Source organism: Scyliorhinus canicula, chromosome 13 (genome assembly GCF_902713615.1).
Source record: "Scyliorhinus canicula chromosome 13, sScyCan1.1, whole genome shotgun sequence".
Taxonomy (NCBI): Eukaryota; Metazoa; Chordata; class Chondrichthyes; order Carcharhiniformes; family Scyliorhinidae; genus Scyliorhinus; species Scyliorhinus canicula.
In genome coordinates, this window is record NC_052158.1 from 119,951,352 (window position 1) to 119,970,183 (window position 18,832).

Below are 18,832 nucleotides of genomic sequence, written 5' to 3' on the forward strand. Positions count from 1 at the left end.
TTCATCATCTATATGACATTAAAGTGAATGGCCCCCATTTGAGTAGATTTGAACAATAATAATCTAGGGCTGCAACACTGATGAGAACACAGATGTTACAACACCTGATAGCCAGTTGAAGGATGAGATCTTAGTTTAGATTTGTGAAACACTATCTCCTAGTGGTTTTTTTTGTGCTTAATTAATGTCCCTCAACCTTCATATAGTTAACCACAATTGATACAGAATTAACGTAGGACATTTGGCATCGTCAGGATATCAAGAATTGAAGCTAGCAACGGTCAATTCAAAAGATTCCCCCGCTACCCTCAGCAAGCACAGCTTGAGAATAGATCTGCATCAAATCCTGTAGAAAAGTCAGACTTGCACATGGCTACAGTTCCCATTCTAACCAGAGGAACTGGAAGAGAGAGCATAGACGGTCAATTTTCATTAAATGAATTTGTTTAGAAAATTGCACTGTAGAAAGTAAGCATTAATTAGCATATCTTGATGTTGTAGATGGTGAAACACAAGCTGGAAGTAGCAAAATAAAGCAATAATTCACAGGAAGAGCTTGCTTTTTGTACAATGTGAAAGAGTAAATGAAAAGTTGTAAGCTCAGTTCTTAAATCTCAAGAAACATCAACTCCTACTTTTTTGCTTATGGTTTATCCTTGTGGTTACTGGCAGATACAAAATAGCATTCGAAATATCAAAGTAACGGGCCTAAGTATGCAAATTTCCAACTGTGCAGACGATGTCCCAAAACCAAGAGCAGTTACAGAAAGCAAAGCATTTTGTGAAGACGCAACCAGAACTGAACGTGAAAATAGTTGTCACATAATCCACAGAGGTGATGTGATTTCTCAGATATATTTCAAAAACGGAAATATATATCTTTGATTCAAAGGGTGAGATTTTCTCATATTAAAGTCAATAAAAGCATAATAGTACGTGCAATACATAACGATGCAAATCAATTAGGTTTGCAGTATGCTTTTAATGCTTCGGATATCTAGACTGAAAAGCAAATAAGGTCAGAACAATAGAATACAAACATTTCCAGTTTCTGCAATTCAGGCAGCAAGAAGCAAGACCCAGCATACTACTTGCCTGTGGCGGCGTTGGTGTGGAGCCGGATCTTCCTCCAGACATAATCTCTTCTGTGATGTCTTTTCCACCTTGGTTTGGATCCCTTATCCGGATCTAACAAGTAAAATATCCACAAAATAGATAGGTCAAACAAGCAACTTTCTTCCTTCAATATAGTTTTCTTCATTGTTTGAGTAAGGCTCATCTGCACACAAGGACATCATCAATGAGAGCTTTACTTCACTGCTTGATCTCCCAACTTTATTGGGGTCTTGTTCTGGCCCTCCATCAAAGCTGCCAGTGCCCGTGAGAGCGCAAAGAACAAGGGATAGAACCAAAGAGAAGAGGCAGCTTAACCAGCTCCGAGAATGTACTGAAACAGACGGAAGTAGTGAGGGGCTTTTCATAAGTAGTGTAAATTTAAAAACATGAAACGAATACCATATGTATTTATTTCTACTCATCCAACTGAAAAATGGATCACAATCCAGTACAAAACAGATATAGTACAAAAAAAAGGTAATTAGGAAGTTTAGAAAAGATTGCAAGCTTGTGTTTAGATGCTGCCACCCCCCCCCCCCCCCCCCCCCCCACACACAAAGCAATGAAGACTGCTTTATATAGTTACCTTTTAATTCTACAATTTTATTTTTTACATTGGTGAATATTTATCGTTACAATTCATCCATCTTCAACAATTATTTCATAATATACTCTTTGTCAAGTACGTCCAGGAAGGTTTTTTGGAACAATATTTGGACAGTCCGACTAGAGAGGAAGCTATATTGGACCGAGTACTAGAGAATGAGCCCGGCCAAGTCAACGTTGAATTGGGGGAAACCTGTGGCGAACAGTGACCACAATTCCGTAAGCTTTCAGATACTCATGGAAAAGGAAGAGTGTTGTCTGACACTATGGTGCTAAATTGGGGAATGGCTAACTACGACCAGGTTAGGCACAATTTGGAGGCTTTTACTTGGCAGAGGCTGTTTGATGGTAAATCCACATTTTGCACATGGGAGTCTTTTAAGGAGCAGTTGATGAGAGTGCAGATGAGAAGGAAAGGCAAGATTCATGAACTATGGATGACCAGGAAAATTGAAAGTGTAGTCAAAAAGAAAAAGGATGCGTACACGAGATCTAGGCAACTAAAAACAGATGAAGCACTGGAAGAATATAGGGAAAGTAGAAAAGAGTTCAAACAGGGAGTTAAGGAGGGCAAAAAGGGTCACAAAATGTCCTTGGCAGACAGGACTAAGGAGAATCCCAAGGCATTTTATACCAATATTAGCAACAAGAGGGTAGCTAGAGAAAGAGTTGTCAACTCAAAGACAAAAGGAGGGAAATTATGCGGAGAACCAAAGAAAGTAGGTTGAGATCCTTAATGAGTATTTTGCATTGGTATTCATAAAGGAGAGGGACACGCTGATTGGTGGTGTCTGAGAGAGGTGCAAACACTTTAGAACAAGTCATTATTACGAGGGAGGAAATGTTGTGTGTTAAAAAGCATTACGGTTGACAAATCCACAGGGCCAGGTGACCCCCATCCCAGATTACTTAGGGAGATAAGAGATGGAATCGCTGGGCCTCTCACAGAAATCTTTGTTTCCTCGTTGGCCACATAGCCAATGTTGTCCTGTGATTTAATAAGGGTAGCAAGGATAATTAGTGTAATTATAGGCCAGTGAGCTCGAGGTCAGTGATAGTGAAAGTGTTGGAAAAGAATCTCAGAAATAGAATCTATGTACATTTGGAAGTGAATGGTCTTAGCAAGGGAAGTCATGTCTCACTAATTTAATTGAGTTTTTTGAGATGACAAAAATGATTGATGAGGGAAGGGCTGTAGATGTTGTTTATATGGACTTTAGTAAATTTGACAAGCCTCATGGCAGGCTAGTGCAAGAGATTGAATCACACGGGGTCGGGGTGAACTAGCTAGATGGATTCAGAATTGGCTTGGCCATAGAAGACAGAGGGTAGCAGTGGAAGGACATTTTTCTGAATGGAGGTCTGTGGTTTTCTGCAAGGATCAGTGCTGGGACCTCTGCTGATATGACTTGGAAGAAAACGTACCTGGTCTGATTAGCAAGTTTGCGGATGATACTAAGATTGCTGGAGTTGCAGATACAAAGAAGAACAATAAAGCACAGGAACAGGCCCTTCGGCTCTCCAAGCCTGCACCAACCACACTAAAACCATCTGCACTTACGGAATCCGTATCCTTCCATTCCCACCCTATTCATATATTTAGTGATGAAGATTGTCAGAATACAGCAGGATATAGATCGGCTGCAAAATTGGGCGGAGAAATGGCAGATGGAATTTAACCCGGACAAATGCGAGGTGATGCATTTGGTAGATCCAATTCAGGTGGGAGCTATAAAATAAATAGCAGAACCACTCTCAGATCTGGGCGTGCAGGTGCACAGATCCATAAAAGGGGCAGCACAGGTGGAAATGGTGGTAAAGAAAGCATATGGCATGCTTGCCTTCATCGGACAGGGCATAGAGTATAAAAGTTCACAAATTATGTTAGAGTTCTATATAACATTGGTTAGGCCACATTTGGAATACTTTGTCCAATTCTGGTCACCGCACTACCAGAAGGACGTGGAGGCTTTGGCGAGAGTTCAGAAAAGGTTTACTAGGATGTTGCCTGGTATGGAGGGTATTAGCCATGAAGAGAGATTGAATAAACTGGGGGGCGACCCAATAGAAGGCAGTGACGTAGTGGTATTGTCACCAGATTAGTAACCCAGAGATCCAGGGCAAATCTAGGGATTCAAGTTTGAATCCCACCACAGCCGATAGTGAAAATGGAATTCTAATTTAAAAAGTCTGGAATTTAAAAGTCGAAAATGGGCAGCACGGTAGCATTGTGGATAGCACAATCGCTTCACAGCTCCAGGGTCGCAGGTTCGATTCCGGCTTGGGTCACTGTCTGTGCGGAGTCTGCACATCCTCCCAGTGTGTGCGTGGGTTTCCTCCGGGTGCTCCGGTTTCCTCCCACAGTACAAAGATGTGCAGGTTAGGTGGATTGGCCATGATAAATTGCCCTTAGTGTTGGGTGGGGTTACTGGGTTATGGGGATAGGGTGAGGATAGGGTGGGGTTACTGGGTTATGGGGATAGGGTGGGGTTACGGGGATAGGGTGGAGTTGTTGACCTTGGGTAGGGTGCTCTTTCCAGGAGCCGGTGCAGACTCGATGGGCCGAATGGCCTCCTTCTGCACTGTAAATTCTATGTAAAAAAGGAAGTTAATAAAATTGAGGGGAAGGAAAGGGCGAACAATTGTGACTTTTTCCCGGGGCGGAAATGACAATTACAAGGGGGCACAAGTTCAAGGTGAAGGGGGAAATGTTCAGTGGAGATGTGCGGGGGATGCTTTTGGTACAGAGGGTGGCGGTGCCCTGGAATGCACTGCCAAGTGAAGTGGTTGAGGCAGATACGTTAGCGACCGTTAAGATTTATCTAGATAGGGGCAGCATGGTGGCGCAGTGGGTTAGCACTGCTGTCGTACAGCGCCGAGGTTCCAGGTTCAATCCCGGCTCTGGGTCACACTCTGTGTGTGGAGTTTGCACACACTCCCAGTGTTTGCGTGGGTTTCGCCCCCACAACCCAAAGATGTGCAGATAGGTGGATTGGCCACGCTAAATTGCCCCTTAATTGGAAAAAAATGAATCTAAATTTTTTTAAATTATTTTTTTTAAATGATTTATCTAGATGGACACATGAACAGACGAGGTATAGAAGGATACAAGCAGTTGGTCTAAATAGGAGACGTGATTGGCACATCATTGGAGGGCCAAAGGGCCTGTTCCTGTGTGACACTGCTCTTTGTTCTTTGAGGCAGACCATGCTAATCCACCTGCCGATTGACTCTTGGTTACAGTAGAACGTGCTTGAGCTCATCAATGCTGTGCATTGATGTTCAATCTATTGAAGGCATATTTGTCTTGATTCTTCTAATTTCCAGGCACATTATTTTCAGATGACCCCAAAACCCTGTCATTTATTTTAGCCACATATAAAGCGAGTCAACGTTTGTCTCTGACAGGCAGCAAATATATCAGGGGTGTGCTAAATCAGGTTATTCTCCCACATCCCAGCTTCTTTGACAAGGGAGATTTTTCACTTTTTACTCTTTTGGAACATGGGATTTGCTATGTGAAAAACATTCCAGTCTTACCATCCAGAAAGTCACATGGATGTAGTGATAGTGGTTGTTCCTGCCTAATCATAGCTATTAATTTGCCTACACGAGGCAAGGAAACCTGTAGTTGAAAGCTTTAGAAATCATAGGTCCAAGTTACCTGAACCTCTCAATGCTAAAATTGCCATGTCATATCTCATCACCCAGATTCTGGCTCAATATATATATTTTTTTTTAAAGAATCTATACTTTCTGCTTCCAGTGTCCCTAGTCCCTCCAGCCTGGCACAGTACAACTTTTACACCATCATCCACAAACAGTATCATCCGCAATGCAGCAATGCAACTTCCAGGGGAGAAAAAAAAACTGAGAAACTGAAGTCCAGGTAAGGCTCAAAGATTCTAGTAACTGCCAAATAAGAATGTAAGAAATAGGAGGAGTAGGCTATTCAGCCCTTTCGCCATTCAATGAGATTATGGCCAATTATCTACTTCAAGATTTCATCTACTTCATGCACTAACCCCATATCCCTTAATGTTTTTTAATATTTAGGAATCTATCACCGAGTCTTCAATGTACCCAACCACTCAGCCTCCAGACCCCTCCAAGACAGAGAATTCCAGAGATTCACTACCCTTAGTGAAATTCCTCATCGCAGTCCCGAATGACCTGCCCTTTATTCTGAGACCGTGTCCCCTGGTTCTAGACCCACACCCAACCCTTCCTGCACATACCCCATAAGAATTTTGTATGTTTGAATGAATCACTTCTCTTTCTTCTAACTCCAGAGAATAAAGGCCCAGCCTATTTAATCGCTCCTCATAGGACAATCCATCAATACCAGGTCACTCCCATCTTATCCTCCTTCCATCTTTCATTCTCTCATGCGGCAGTATAAATATTTCCCACTTTCTAAGTGTTTTAGCTTTTACAAAGGGTCATCTGGAGTCGAAACATTAGCTCTTTTCTCTCCCTGCAGATGCTGCCAGACCTGCTGGGATTTATCAGCATTTTCTCTTCGGTACTAGGAATTAGTTTGGTGAACCTTCGTTTCACTCCCTCTATGGCAAGTATACCTCTCCTTAGGTAAGGAGACCAAAACTGCACACAATACTTCAGGTGTGATCTCACCCACCCACACACACCCCCACCCCATAGGTTTTCTTGTTCATTTTTCCCCTCCTCAAAGCTATTATTTTTCATATTGCCTGCTTACTTGCTTTATTTTACAAAATAAAAAAAAGAGTGCAAATGTAAACTTTAATATTGGCTGTGAAATTAGACAGGAGATACTAACAAAATTTGGTATACATCTTAGGTGAAGTTGCTTACATTGCTGCGAATATACTCCCTTTACGGACCTAAATGACTGCAAACCACACTAGTAATTTAACCTGAAGTAACTCAATGATTGGTTCATTTCTAACAAGCACAAAAACATTATATACAGCTCATGGGACAAACCACCTTAACAACAATTTTCATGCTGGAAAATATTGGAAACCTTTTAGATCACTCTTCGCAAGAAAACAAAACTATAAAAGAGTGAGGATTCAAATAGTGCCCCAGGAGATTGGAGGTTGAATATAAAAGATATAATTCAGGTTTACAATACACACGAGGATGAAAGAGAGGGAGAAATATCAGTATTGATTAAAGAAAATGTATAGTGCCATGCGGCTAGGATGTCCTGAACAGTCGAGGACCGAATCTATTCGATTAGAGCAATAGAGGTGTAATTACATTACTAAATTCATTCTACAGTCCACCACCTGGTGGCAAAGATTTAGATGATGAAACTCAAAGTGAAATTAGAGGTACAAGAAGAAGAGAGAGGCAAGAATGGGAAACTTTATAATGATATAGACTGGGATAGTAATCGCATAAAGCACAGAGAGGAAAAGTTATTTCTGAAGTGTAGTCAGCAGAATAATTGGATTAGTATATTTCCAACAAGGGGGGGGGGGGGGGGTGATTGCACGCAGTAGGGGAACATTTAAGAAACAATGACAAAAGTTTAGGTTATCTATGGAAAAGGACAAAACTACCTACAGTTTTAAAAGCTTAATTGGGTGGTTAGTTTCAATAGGTTGAGAATAGACCTACTTTGGATAAATTGGAATGAAAGATTAGCTGGCAGAACTATATTGGACTGCCTTTAAAGAACAGGCAACTGGGTGCAGTCAAGGTAAGCTCCCACGAGAAGGTCAGAGTTTCCTGGATGATGGCAGAGATTGAAAGCAAGATGAAACAGAAAAAAGGTACACAAGGGTTCTGATGAAAGGTTCATCGACCTGAAACACCAACTCTGATATTTCTCTCTCTACCGTTGCAGTTTCACCTGCTGAGCATTTCCAGCAATTTCTCCTATTTCAGATTTCCAGGGCCAGCAAAATTCAGCTTTTCGATGCATTGAACAGATGGCAGGTTATTTATACAAATGACAACCAGGCTCAAAAAAGATTCGGGGGGGGGGGGGGGGGGGGAGAGAAACTGAAAAAGGAAATAAAAGAGGCAAAGTGAGAATATGAAAAGGGGCTAGCAGTTAACCTAAAAGGAATTCAAAAGTCTGCCAACGGCATATTATTAGTAAAATATGGAACGGTGTCTCAGTGGTTAGCACTGCTGCCTCACGGCACTGTGGACTTGGGGGTTCGATCCCGACCTTGGGTCACTGTCCGTGTAGAGTTTGCACATTCTCCCCGTGGTTCTGTGGGTCTCACCCCCACAACCCAAAGACTGGCCACGCTAAACTACCCCTTAATTGGAAAAAAATAATTGGGTACTCTAAATTTATTTTTAAGAAGTAAAATGGTGGTAATGGGGAGGGGACAAAGGGGATATTGTGCACAGAGCACAGCATGGCTGAGTACTAGTGAATACTCTGCATTTGCCCTTACCACGGGTGAAGATGCTTCCAAAATCAACGAAAGGGGAGATAATTGAGATACACGATGAGCTAAACATTAACAGAGCAGGAGTATTAGAAAGGTTGGCTGTAATAAAAAGTTTGTGTTTCACCAAGGACGGTTGGATGCATCAGAGGAAAGACAGAGAATCAAGCGTGGAAACTGTAGGTGGGGGATTTCAAAATTAGCCAGAAGCTTCCAATCCTTTTTAGATACAGGGTGGTGCCAAGAGACTGGAAAATTGTAAATTTTACACCACTGTTCAAAAAAGGTAGTAAAGATAAACCCAGCAAGTAGAAACTGGTCAAGTATTATTCAGCCAACAGATTCTTAGCTATTTTTGAGATATTTTACTTCCCTCACTCATCAACCTCCTCACCTTCTTTGACATACAGGAAAAGTTAGAAGTTGTAAGCCCGGACAGCATCCCGCCGGTAGTGCTGAAGACCTGTGCTCCAGAACTAGCTGTGTCCCTCGCTAGGCTGTTCTAGTACAGCTATAACAATGTTTATCCAATACTCTGAAAAATTGTTCAGCTATCCACAATCAGATCAGCCACAATCTTACCAAAGGGCAGAAGGCTTGAAAGGCCAAATGGCCTACTCCTGCTGTTCATATGCAAGCAAATAGGTTACTGCCACTAATAGACAAAATGTTAATATTGAAATGCAAATTCAGATTCATACCGAAACAATAAAAGGCATAAATGGTTTCTGCTTCCTGCAACATTAAATAACTCATCTGGAGTATTAAAAGCTTTCCCAAGTGGAAGCGGAATTAGAGGAATCAAAATCATGGTTTCAAGCCCCACTGCAGGAATTGGGAATGGTCTACACTGATACACTGTATTGCTATTACAATCCCGCTTGATGTTATAACTGGACAGGAAGATGCCACAATAGAACCCTGGCTCAAAAGACTGAACTTTAAAAAAAAAAATAATTGTGGAGATCCGCTCACTATTTCTAAGAGAAAAACATGTTTAACATGAAAAGACGGGTGATTCAATAGGCCTCTACTCCTCCCTTATCTGTTTTAAGATTCACACGAATTGCAAAATGCATCTTAAACTACAACGGTACCGTTAACACAAAGTCCCCTTTAAGCACACAGTTTGGCTGTGGTCAAATACACACACTCCACTCTGAACCCAAATTAAATGCCTGTGGGTTTCTTCTCAGAATCCCCCAGTTGACAATCACAAGTTTCCAAACTTCACTCCCAAAATCACGCTTTAAAACCTTCTCTCATAATAATGCTTTCCCTTAATGGTTTTCAATTCAAAATCCATTCCAGGTTTTGCAAATTTGCACCTTTAACCCAAGCTTCCACTCTACTTTTAATAACGAATCTGGTCCAGGACTTTACACCAGCTCTTTTAGGTTTCCTTTCTCATCACTGGTTTTGCACAACTCAGAAATCCAGCCACCAATTTCCATGCTAACTTAACTTGTGTTCCATAGACTGCAATAAGATCTCACAACACTTCAAAAATCTTTCTGGCACCTTTGCCTTCTTCTCAACTCGGTCTGTCTTTACCAATAGTTCTTGGTTATAGTACCTTTAACCTCAGGGATATTTTCCTTAAATTTCTAGCTTTGTTAACGAGCTGCTCTTCAGATCTCTGCACTTGTTTTCTTAACCATTACTCCGTGGAAGGCTTTTTTCCGAGCAAATCCTAGGGAATTTCCCTCTCTAGCGTCCTATGCCAACAGGATCTTGCAGAGCTGAGAGCTGCCATTCCTCTTCATCTCCAACTACCCACAAATTGAATACTGTAACTGCCCAAAAATTAGCTACCGGTAAACTAAAACTTAGACACTTCTCTACCTTACAAGGTCCCAGTTGCCGAACAGTCACTGCTCATTTATTTAGCCTTCATGCCCTAGCCTTCTCTCGGCACAAAAGAATCGTAATTAAAACCAATGCCCACATTATTCAAACACTTGTCCAGCATGTATCTAACTACAGGTTTTACTGTTCCGGGCACAGAAACATTGAACCCACTTCAAACTATACCTTATTTTGAATATTTATCAATACAAATCCCTTCTAACTACCTTTTGTTTCCCTGACACTGCACTGACTTAAAGGAGTGAGTACTGCACGAGCAGAGGCGTCATCTTTCAGATGAGATGTTGAGCTGAAATCCCGTTTTGTCTTCATAAGCAGATGAAAAACATTTCATGGCACTAGTTGACAGGCAGCAGAGCCGAACAAAATTCAGAACCAGAAAACACATTAGCCCAAAATCTGCTGAGAAATATATTTGCATGCCACTGTTGGTGCAAGAAAGAAAAATAAATTTGTAGCAGCGAAGAGAAATACGGAGAGCTGTAAATAGTCAAAAATTGTTCAACATTTTGTTCCTGCTTCCCTGTTAATCTTGCAAAGAGACGGGCTCACCGTCAATCCAACCATGACTTAAAGAGTTGCTGTATTTGCACTATTCAACTAAACCCGTTGCAGATTTTTAAATGATGTAGATCTTGTTCTTGCAATGTTGCTGCATAATGCCTCCAGCCCAGAAATAATTGATAGTTTCATCCCTGCAGATAGTAAATTGCTCCTAGGTGTTTTTTCATCGAAGTAATTTCCTACTTTTCTTTGCCTTTCCTTTTCCTCCATCTTTCTCGGTGACTAATACACCCCATTTTCTTCTCTGGTGTTCCTTTTTTTCAATCTCCAAATTGGTTAGAGACAAACTATTGGTTCCAATGTTCAAGAGGTCCCAGACATCCCAGTGACACTACCATACTATTAAGTTGTATTGAACAAATTGAGGTGCGAAGAATAAAAGGATGAAGCAAAAATCCAACCTTTGGCATTGCCATAAGATGCCCTGTTCCAATTGATTCTGGGCCATAAACTGAATTATCATGAAACGGTGTACAAATTTGCCACCATCTTTGCTTGGGTTAGTGATGGTACTTCAGGTCTTTGGGAATTCTTGAGGACATGAGAAATACTATATAAAGTTATTTCCGAGTGAGTAGAGCTGCTAGTAGTTAAGCTAGAAACGACTATTATTTGATTTCAAAAGTGAATTACCACATCAAAGATTAAATTTTTAAAAACTAATTAACACTTTTGGTCACAATACTGCTGTGTCAACTGTTTGCTTGAAGGGCTTTTCTGGACTTAAGAAATTAAGTGCCTTTAAGTAGTAAGACACAGGAAGTCAAAACAAAATTGGTATTGTACATTGTTTTATAGGACAAAATACTGGAGTAATCAAACAACCCCAGTATCCATCGTCTTTGCGTATAACAGTAGTTCATTTAGAAATGTACCAAAAGAGGCTAATTTTCATTACAAACATCTAAGCTTTTGAGAATAATTCAACACCAGTGCATCAGATTTAGTTATCTAATAACAACCTACCAAAAGAATGGTGATTTAGCAGCAGACCTACCTGCTTACGTTCTCTTTTTGGAGGCATTTGTGGCTGTGTTGGATTTATCATAACAGTGGCAGGTGCCACTGGTGCAGAATACTGTTGCACTCCTTGTGTTGCTGGATAATACGTTCCTGAAGAGACAAAGTTTCAACAATTTTAAGGGCACATTGCCTGCCAGTTGCAAGGTTAACCTCCGATGGTTGCTTTTAAAAACAGCTACTTCATCACACATTGTAATTCTTTTTAAAACTTTACACAAATAACCAAATGAAAGCAATACAAGTTATTCTCTCTACTCCTCTGACCAAGTTTATGTTATATTTGTATTACCACAATTTGGTCCGTTTCCCAAATGTCTCAACTTTTTAAAAACAAACTTTCCCAAATTCTTACTCTCACCTCCTCCAAAATCAAATAGAATCCAATCTCATTCGTCTTCTTTTCTTTCAACACACATTACTGGAAGGTAATTTTTTTTTTTTTTAAAAAAGCATATCTTCATACCCACCGGAAATAGTTGCAGGGGCAAAAACGTCCTGGCGTTGGACTCGAGCCCAATCACGAGAGAACAAGTTGCCCTAATTCACTCACTATTAATTACAAGTCCAAGGAAATACTTCAGGAATTATTAGACAACCAGTTTGCAGTTGGCAACATATTTTGAATATTATCCACAGGACATAAGCAATGGGTACATAGGAAATTTGAAGCTTTGAAAATGTTGCATTTCAGACAAGTTTCCTCCATATTACCTCCTGTATTTTGATGCTAAATTCCTCTACCTGTATTAATAATGTGCTAATATAGGCACAATTACCTTTCTGGTCTCATCCAATTGATTGCATCCATCACCCACAATTACTTGGCAACTTCCAGCACTTCCAGTGGCAATTAATCACTTGCACGTGACCATCAATAGCACATTATTCCATCAATTTCTTAATACAGAGATTCTACCAATACCAGCCAGACAACTAAAGGGTGATCAGGACAGAGAAAACATGACCATTTTCATCATCCTAATTCTGGAAGCCAAGTCTCAAGTACACTCAGTGGCTGATCAATTAACACTTCACAGACTATGGAGATCTGTAGTTGGATACTTCGTGAATAGCGTAACTAAGCCATCTCTCCCCAACTATTTACTAATTCCACGATGGCCTAATTTTGATCTTTATATCAAAAAGCATGTTGCACATGAATAAAATAGTATGAATCAACCTCCAAATGATGAGCATTTTTAAACACAAGCACAAATACTTCACCATTTTGCAGTACAGTAGAATTTAGTTCCTAGTGCTCGTGAATAAGCCAACTCATTTTTCCAAATGGATGTGCCTAGTAAATTAGATAAAGGTGAACCAGCAGATGTGGTGTATTTTGGTAAAGTCCCACATAAAAGACAGGAAACAGAGTAAGAATAAATGGGTCTTTTTCGAGTGGCAGGCGATCACATACAACACACACACAGGATGGTTATAGATTGGGATATCGGGTGAGCTGGTTCGCCAGTTACTGAAAGCAAGCATGCAGGTAGGAAGGCAAATGGAATGGTAGCCTTCATTGCAAAAGTAAATCCAGCAGCAGGGATGTCTGACTGCAGCTGTACAGCGCCTTGGTGAAACCACACCTGGAACATTGTGAAGTTTTGAACTCCTTACTGAAGAAATTATATCATTGCCATAAAGAGATTGCAGCAAAGGTTCACCAGAATGATTTTATTGCCATACAAGGAGAGATTTGAGTCAACCGAACCTGCAATCACTAGAATTTAGAAGAATGAGAGGGATCTAATTGAAACATATAAAATTCTGATGGGGCTGGAGAGACTGGATGTAAGCATACTGGCTTTGGGGGGGGGGGGGGGGGGGGGGGGGGGGGGGAAGAAGAGAGAGAGAGAGAGACCTAGAACAAGGGGTCAAAGTCTCAGGACATGGGATGGACCATTTAGGACTGAAATCAGGGGATCTTCTTCACTTAAAAGGCTAGTGAACAGAAGGCTGTGGAAACAAGTCACTGAATATATTTAAGATGAAAGTAGATAGCTTTCTAGACTATAATGGCATCACACAGTATGGAGAGCATGGAGGTAGTGGCGGAAACGGCAGCCTTGATCATATTAAATGACAGAGCAGGCTAAAAGGCCTACTCCTGCTCCTATTTTCTACGAAACCCCACTTCTTAATATGAAATGCAATTATCCCAGCCGTGATGACAACCTCATTCAACCCCTTTTATATCTGTGGAAATGTACACTGATTTAGAAGTTCAATAATCTCATATAAAGCGTAAAAATCTAGTGATGCATAAATGTATACACGAGTCATAAATACCAAGACAATGCTACCTATGCATGAATAAGATACTAAGAGTCCATGGATGCCTGCTCCAATGCAATAGTTCAGGCAAATGTCAAATTGAACAGTTTTTACATCAGAAATTAATGTCACGTTATTCATAAAAAGGGTGGCACTTGGTGCAGTGGCTAGCATTGGGACTACAGCACTGAGGACCAGAGTTCGAATCCCGGCCCTGGGTTACTGTCCGTGTGGAGTTTGCACATTCTCCGTGTCTGCGTGGGTTTCACCCCTACAACCCAAAGATATGCAGGTTAGGTGGATTGGCCACAATAAATTGCCCCTTAATTGGAACAAAAAAATAATTGGGTACCTTAATTTTAAAAAGTTATTCATAAAATTCAAACAAAATTACAACATTGTGCCTGAATTAGGTTTGGCAGATATTTGAAGTCATAAGTAAAATGGTTTTGATTTGATTTATTATTGTCACATGCATTGGTATAGTGAAAAATATTGTTTCTTGCTAGATATAGCAAGCTGTAGAGAAAAGATCAACTTAATACGAGGTAGGTCCATTCAAAAGTCTGATGACAGTAGGGAAGAAGCTGTTCTCGAGTCGGTTGGTCCGTGACCTCAAACTTTGGTACCTTTTCCCTGACGGAAGAAGGTGGAAGAGAGTATGTCCGGGGTGCATGGGGTCCTAATTATGCTGGCTGCCTTTCCGAGACAGCGGGAATTACAGATAGAGTCAATGGATGGGAGGCAGGTTTGCGTGATGGGATTGGGCTACATTCACAACCTTTTGTAATTTCCTGCGGTCTTGGGCAGAGCAGGATCCACACCAGGCTGTGATACGACCAGAAAGAATGCTTTCTATGGTGCATCTGTAGAAGTTGGTGAGAGTCGTAGGTGACATCTCAAATCTCCTTAGTCTTCAGAGAAAGTCGTTGGGGGCTTTCTTAACTATAGCGTCAGCATGGGGGGACCAAGACAGGTTGTTGGTGATCTGGACACCTAAAAACTTGAAGCTCTCGACCCTTTCTACTTCGTTCCCATTGATGTAGACAGGGGCATGTTCTCCACTACGCTTCCTGAAGTCGATGACAATCTCCTTTGTTTTGTTGATATTGAGGGAGAGATTTTTGTCATCGCACCAGTTCACCAGATTCTCTATCTCATTCCTTACGCTGTCTATTCATTGGTTGAAACTCGACCCACTACTGTGGTGTCATCAGCAAATTTGAAAATAGAGTTGGGAGGGGAATTTGGCCACACAGTAATAAGTGTACAAGGAGTATAGTAGGGGGCTGAGGACACAGCCTTGTGGGGCACTGGTGTTGAGGATGATCGTGGAGGTGTTGCTGCCTATCCTTACTGGTTGTGGCCTGTGGGTTAGAAAGTTCAGGATCCAGTCGCAGAGGGAGGAGCCGAGGCCAAGGCCACGGCGTTTGGAGATGAGTTTCGTAGGAATGGCATTTGCATGTTTAAATCTGGAAACCAATATCGGAAGCACAAACTTAGAATGCCTGTACTCAGTTTGTCCATTAAATAGGACAAAATGTGAAGCCAAAGCACATTTCAAATTTTATAACAAACGCAGTTACAGAACCTGAACTAGCCATAGCAAAGCAATTGCAGATACCATAAAAATAAATTTGAACAAGAAATCATTAGCGGGAGTGCGAAGCGCAAACAAGTTAAAAGCATGAAGGTAGCTTATACCTCATAAAACCTACACAAGCCGAAACCTCATTACAAATCAGCTGTATTCATGTAGAATTTATTACTGGCACTTGCAAACCACCTTAATACAAAACATTAAAAAGCAAATATTTCAAATGAAATATTTTGTCCTTCTGCTTGGAAAAACAGTACCTTGTAAAACGTGCACTCAAATACAAGGATACCGCTCGAGCAAAAAGTCAAAACGTTTTTTTTTTAAAACATAAAATCATCAATTCATTAACCTACCTTGCATAAAATGTACAGCTCAATTATTTTCCCTTTCACTTAACTTTTGTTTTTAATACTGTCTAGCAGTTGTTAAAACACGTTGAGATCTTGTACTCAGATGACTGCAATGTTGACTCCAAAAGCACAGGCTATATATAGATACATCAACAGCATGAATAGTCAAGAAATAAAAACAAATTCAACAGAAGACCCATTTCAGACCAACTACTTTTGCATCAACACTCGCTGAAAAAGTATTCACTGCTCAAACAGGTGCACTTAAGATTCATTAGTTATCAATGTGGAAAGTATTTGTTTAGAGTAGAGAGTCTAAATCACTTCAAAAACACCGTTAAAATTTAACTACAATGTCCAGCAGTGCATTAATCGCACAAAGACAACATACAGGGCAAGGGGGAAAAAGTCAGTAGGTTGTGCGCAACATTAGTGTAAAAACTAACTGCACTTCTGCTAAATAGGATTTTAAAAGCAATTGTTTGCTGACCCTGCACACTGACAAATGCTCCAAATGAGAAAGATAAAAAGCTGTCTGGCAAGAAGAACACATTTCATATAAAATTTCAAGAGTCACAAGGATAAATTACTCCATTTAAGGCAATTCAAAAAGCTTTGGTTTTTTAAAATGATGTTGCAATTTATCATCTGCAAAACCTGAAATTTCAGCTATTTTAGAACATAGTGCAGAAGGAGGCCATTCGGCCCATCTAGTCTGCACCGACCCACTTAGGCCCTCACTTCTACCCAATCCCTGTAACACAATAAATCCTCCTAACCTTTTTTGTCAGTAAGGGCAATCTATCAAGGCCAATCCACTTAACCTGCACGTCTTTGGACTGAGGGAGGAAACCGGAGCACCCGGAGGAAACCCACGCAGACATGGAGAACGTGCAGACTCCGCACAGACAGTGACCCAACAGGGAATCGAACCAGAGACCCTGACGTTGTGAAGCCAGTGTTATCCACTTGTGCTACCGTGCTGCCCACAAATTTTACGGAACAAGGGGCAACATTATTTTACATGATTGCATCATAATTTCCATTTACAAAAATTCTGATTTCAATCATTTTGACACAGGTTTTCAGAATACTTGGTCACAATCGCTGCTGGTATTTTATTTTTGCTCAAATTCCAAATGACAATTGTTTTGCTTGCAAAAACCATCAAGAATACACCTGGAAATGAGGTGTGGCCTAGGTTTTCTTGCTTTTCTCATTCTAAGAGGGGAAGAGAAATCCTAGTTGAACCTTCCTTGCAGAGTATTTTGCATCCCCAAACAAAAACCAGGAAATTCATCACACAATCAAACAGGTCAGCATCTCAACACATGAAATCACATTCTAACAGCAAGCTGCACACATTTCAGCATAGTATGTCTACTTCGACCTAGCAGAGGCTGAACAACAACACTGATACCTCCCCAATCCATGATCCCACTACTGAACATCAATAATTTCCACAAAATGTCACTGACTGCTAAGACTGTCACCAAGCCTCAGTACCTCCCCTCCACAGCCTTGAATTTCGCAGTACCTCAACCTTGGTATTGTGAAGCACTTTGACCTGCTTATGAAAATCCACAAACAGGACTGCCCTGGTAGTCACATCAGTTCAGCCTGTTCCTGCCCCCACTTGACCTGATTGCTTCCCATCAAAACTGTATTTTTTCTTCCATCGTCCAGTCTTTTCCAATCTAAATTGATGATTCTTCCAATGCCTTCCATCAATTTCCTCGTCTAAACCCGTCCCTTTCCACAATGGACATTCAATCTCTGTACAACCCAAACCTTCAACTGAATCGTCTGAGTGTTCTGCTTCTTCCTTGAACGGAGGCCCAACCATTTTCTGCTTTGACCCGAAACTGAAAAACTCAAACTCTTTCCTTCCTCGATTTCTCCGCCCCCATTGATTAGGATTAGCTAGTTACCAAGTCACTGAAGTCCACAACACTCGCAGATACCCAGACTTCATCAGACTCGGCAGCCACTTATTCCATTTCCCCAATTTCTAACTCTCCATCACATATGGGTGGCAATGTAGCACAGTGGTTAGCACTGTTGCTTCACAGCGCCAGGGTCCTAGGTTCGATTTCTGGCTTGGGGCACTTGTCTGTGCAAGTCTGCATGTTCTCCGTGTCTGCGTGGGTTTCCTCCGGCTGCTCTGGTTTCCTCCCAAAAGTCGTGCTTGTTAGGTGAATTGGACATTCTGAATTCTCCCTCAACGTACCCGAACAGGCACCAGAGTGTGGCGACTAGGGGATTTTCACAGTAACTTCATTGTAGTGTAATGTAAGCCGACTTGTGACAATAACAATGCTACCTTTCCTAGCACTTCCAATGGGTCTTGTTTCCCTAACCGATGATTCCCCACCCACTGCCAAGGTCACATGTCAACCATGTCCATTCGATTTCATTAAATATTTCTCTCAACGCTTCTCCCACCTCTCAGATCCACAGCAGGGTTCCGCTTGACATTATTATCCATGGTTACCAGATCATCCTCTGCCATTCTACCACCACTGTACAAATATGACCCTCCCTTCCAACATTCCAAAGGATCATTGGTATCATGACTGGTGCAGGCTTGGAGGGCATAGGTCCTGTGCTGCATTGTTCTTTGTTCTATTGTTCCCATCATGAAAGCATGGTCCAATCCTCCAGCATTTCCTTTCCTCAGGCACCATTTCGTGCAAGCACAGGAGATGCAACACCTTTCCTTTTGCGTCCTGCCATCTCACCGTTGGAAGGCTCAAATACTCCTTCCAAGTGAACTGGTGATTTATTTGTACTTGCAATTTAATATTCTGCATTCACTGCTCAATAACATGTTTTCCACATTGGTGAGGCCAATTACAAACTATTTGACTACTATGCAGAATACATCTTGCAGCCCACAAACGTGATCCCAAACTTTCAAGGACTTGGCACCGTTCTCCCATTCTGTCCTTGACCCAAATATGTTCCAGGAAAGCTCAATGCAAGCTCAAGCATAGTACCTCATCTTACAGCTGGAGTCCATGGAGTTC

At 41.2% G+C, this 18,832-nt stretch overlaps 1 protein-coding gene across 11 annotated transcripts in view; it reads right to left on the reverse strand.

Annotated features, from left to right (window-relative positions):
* eif4g1a (eukaryotic translation initiation factor 4 gamma, 1a) overlaps window positions 1-18,832 on the reverse strand; it is a 149,568-nt gene that overhangs the window by 76,476 nt on the left and 54,260 nt on the right. For 10 of the 11 annotated variants that reach the window (XM_038815991.1, XM_038816001.1, XM_038815994.1 and 7 more), the window contains 2 exons: window positions 11,551-11,666; window positions 1,096-1,188 (listed from right to left, as the gene is read on the reverse strand). In XM_038815991.1, coding sequence (XP_038671919.1) covers window positions 1,096-1,188; window positions 11,551-11,666 — 209 coding nt within the window. The remainder of the gene's footprint in view (window positions 1-1,095; window positions 1,189-11,550; window positions 11,667-18,832) is intronic. The other variant, XM_038815997.1, reaches the window with a different exon arrangement.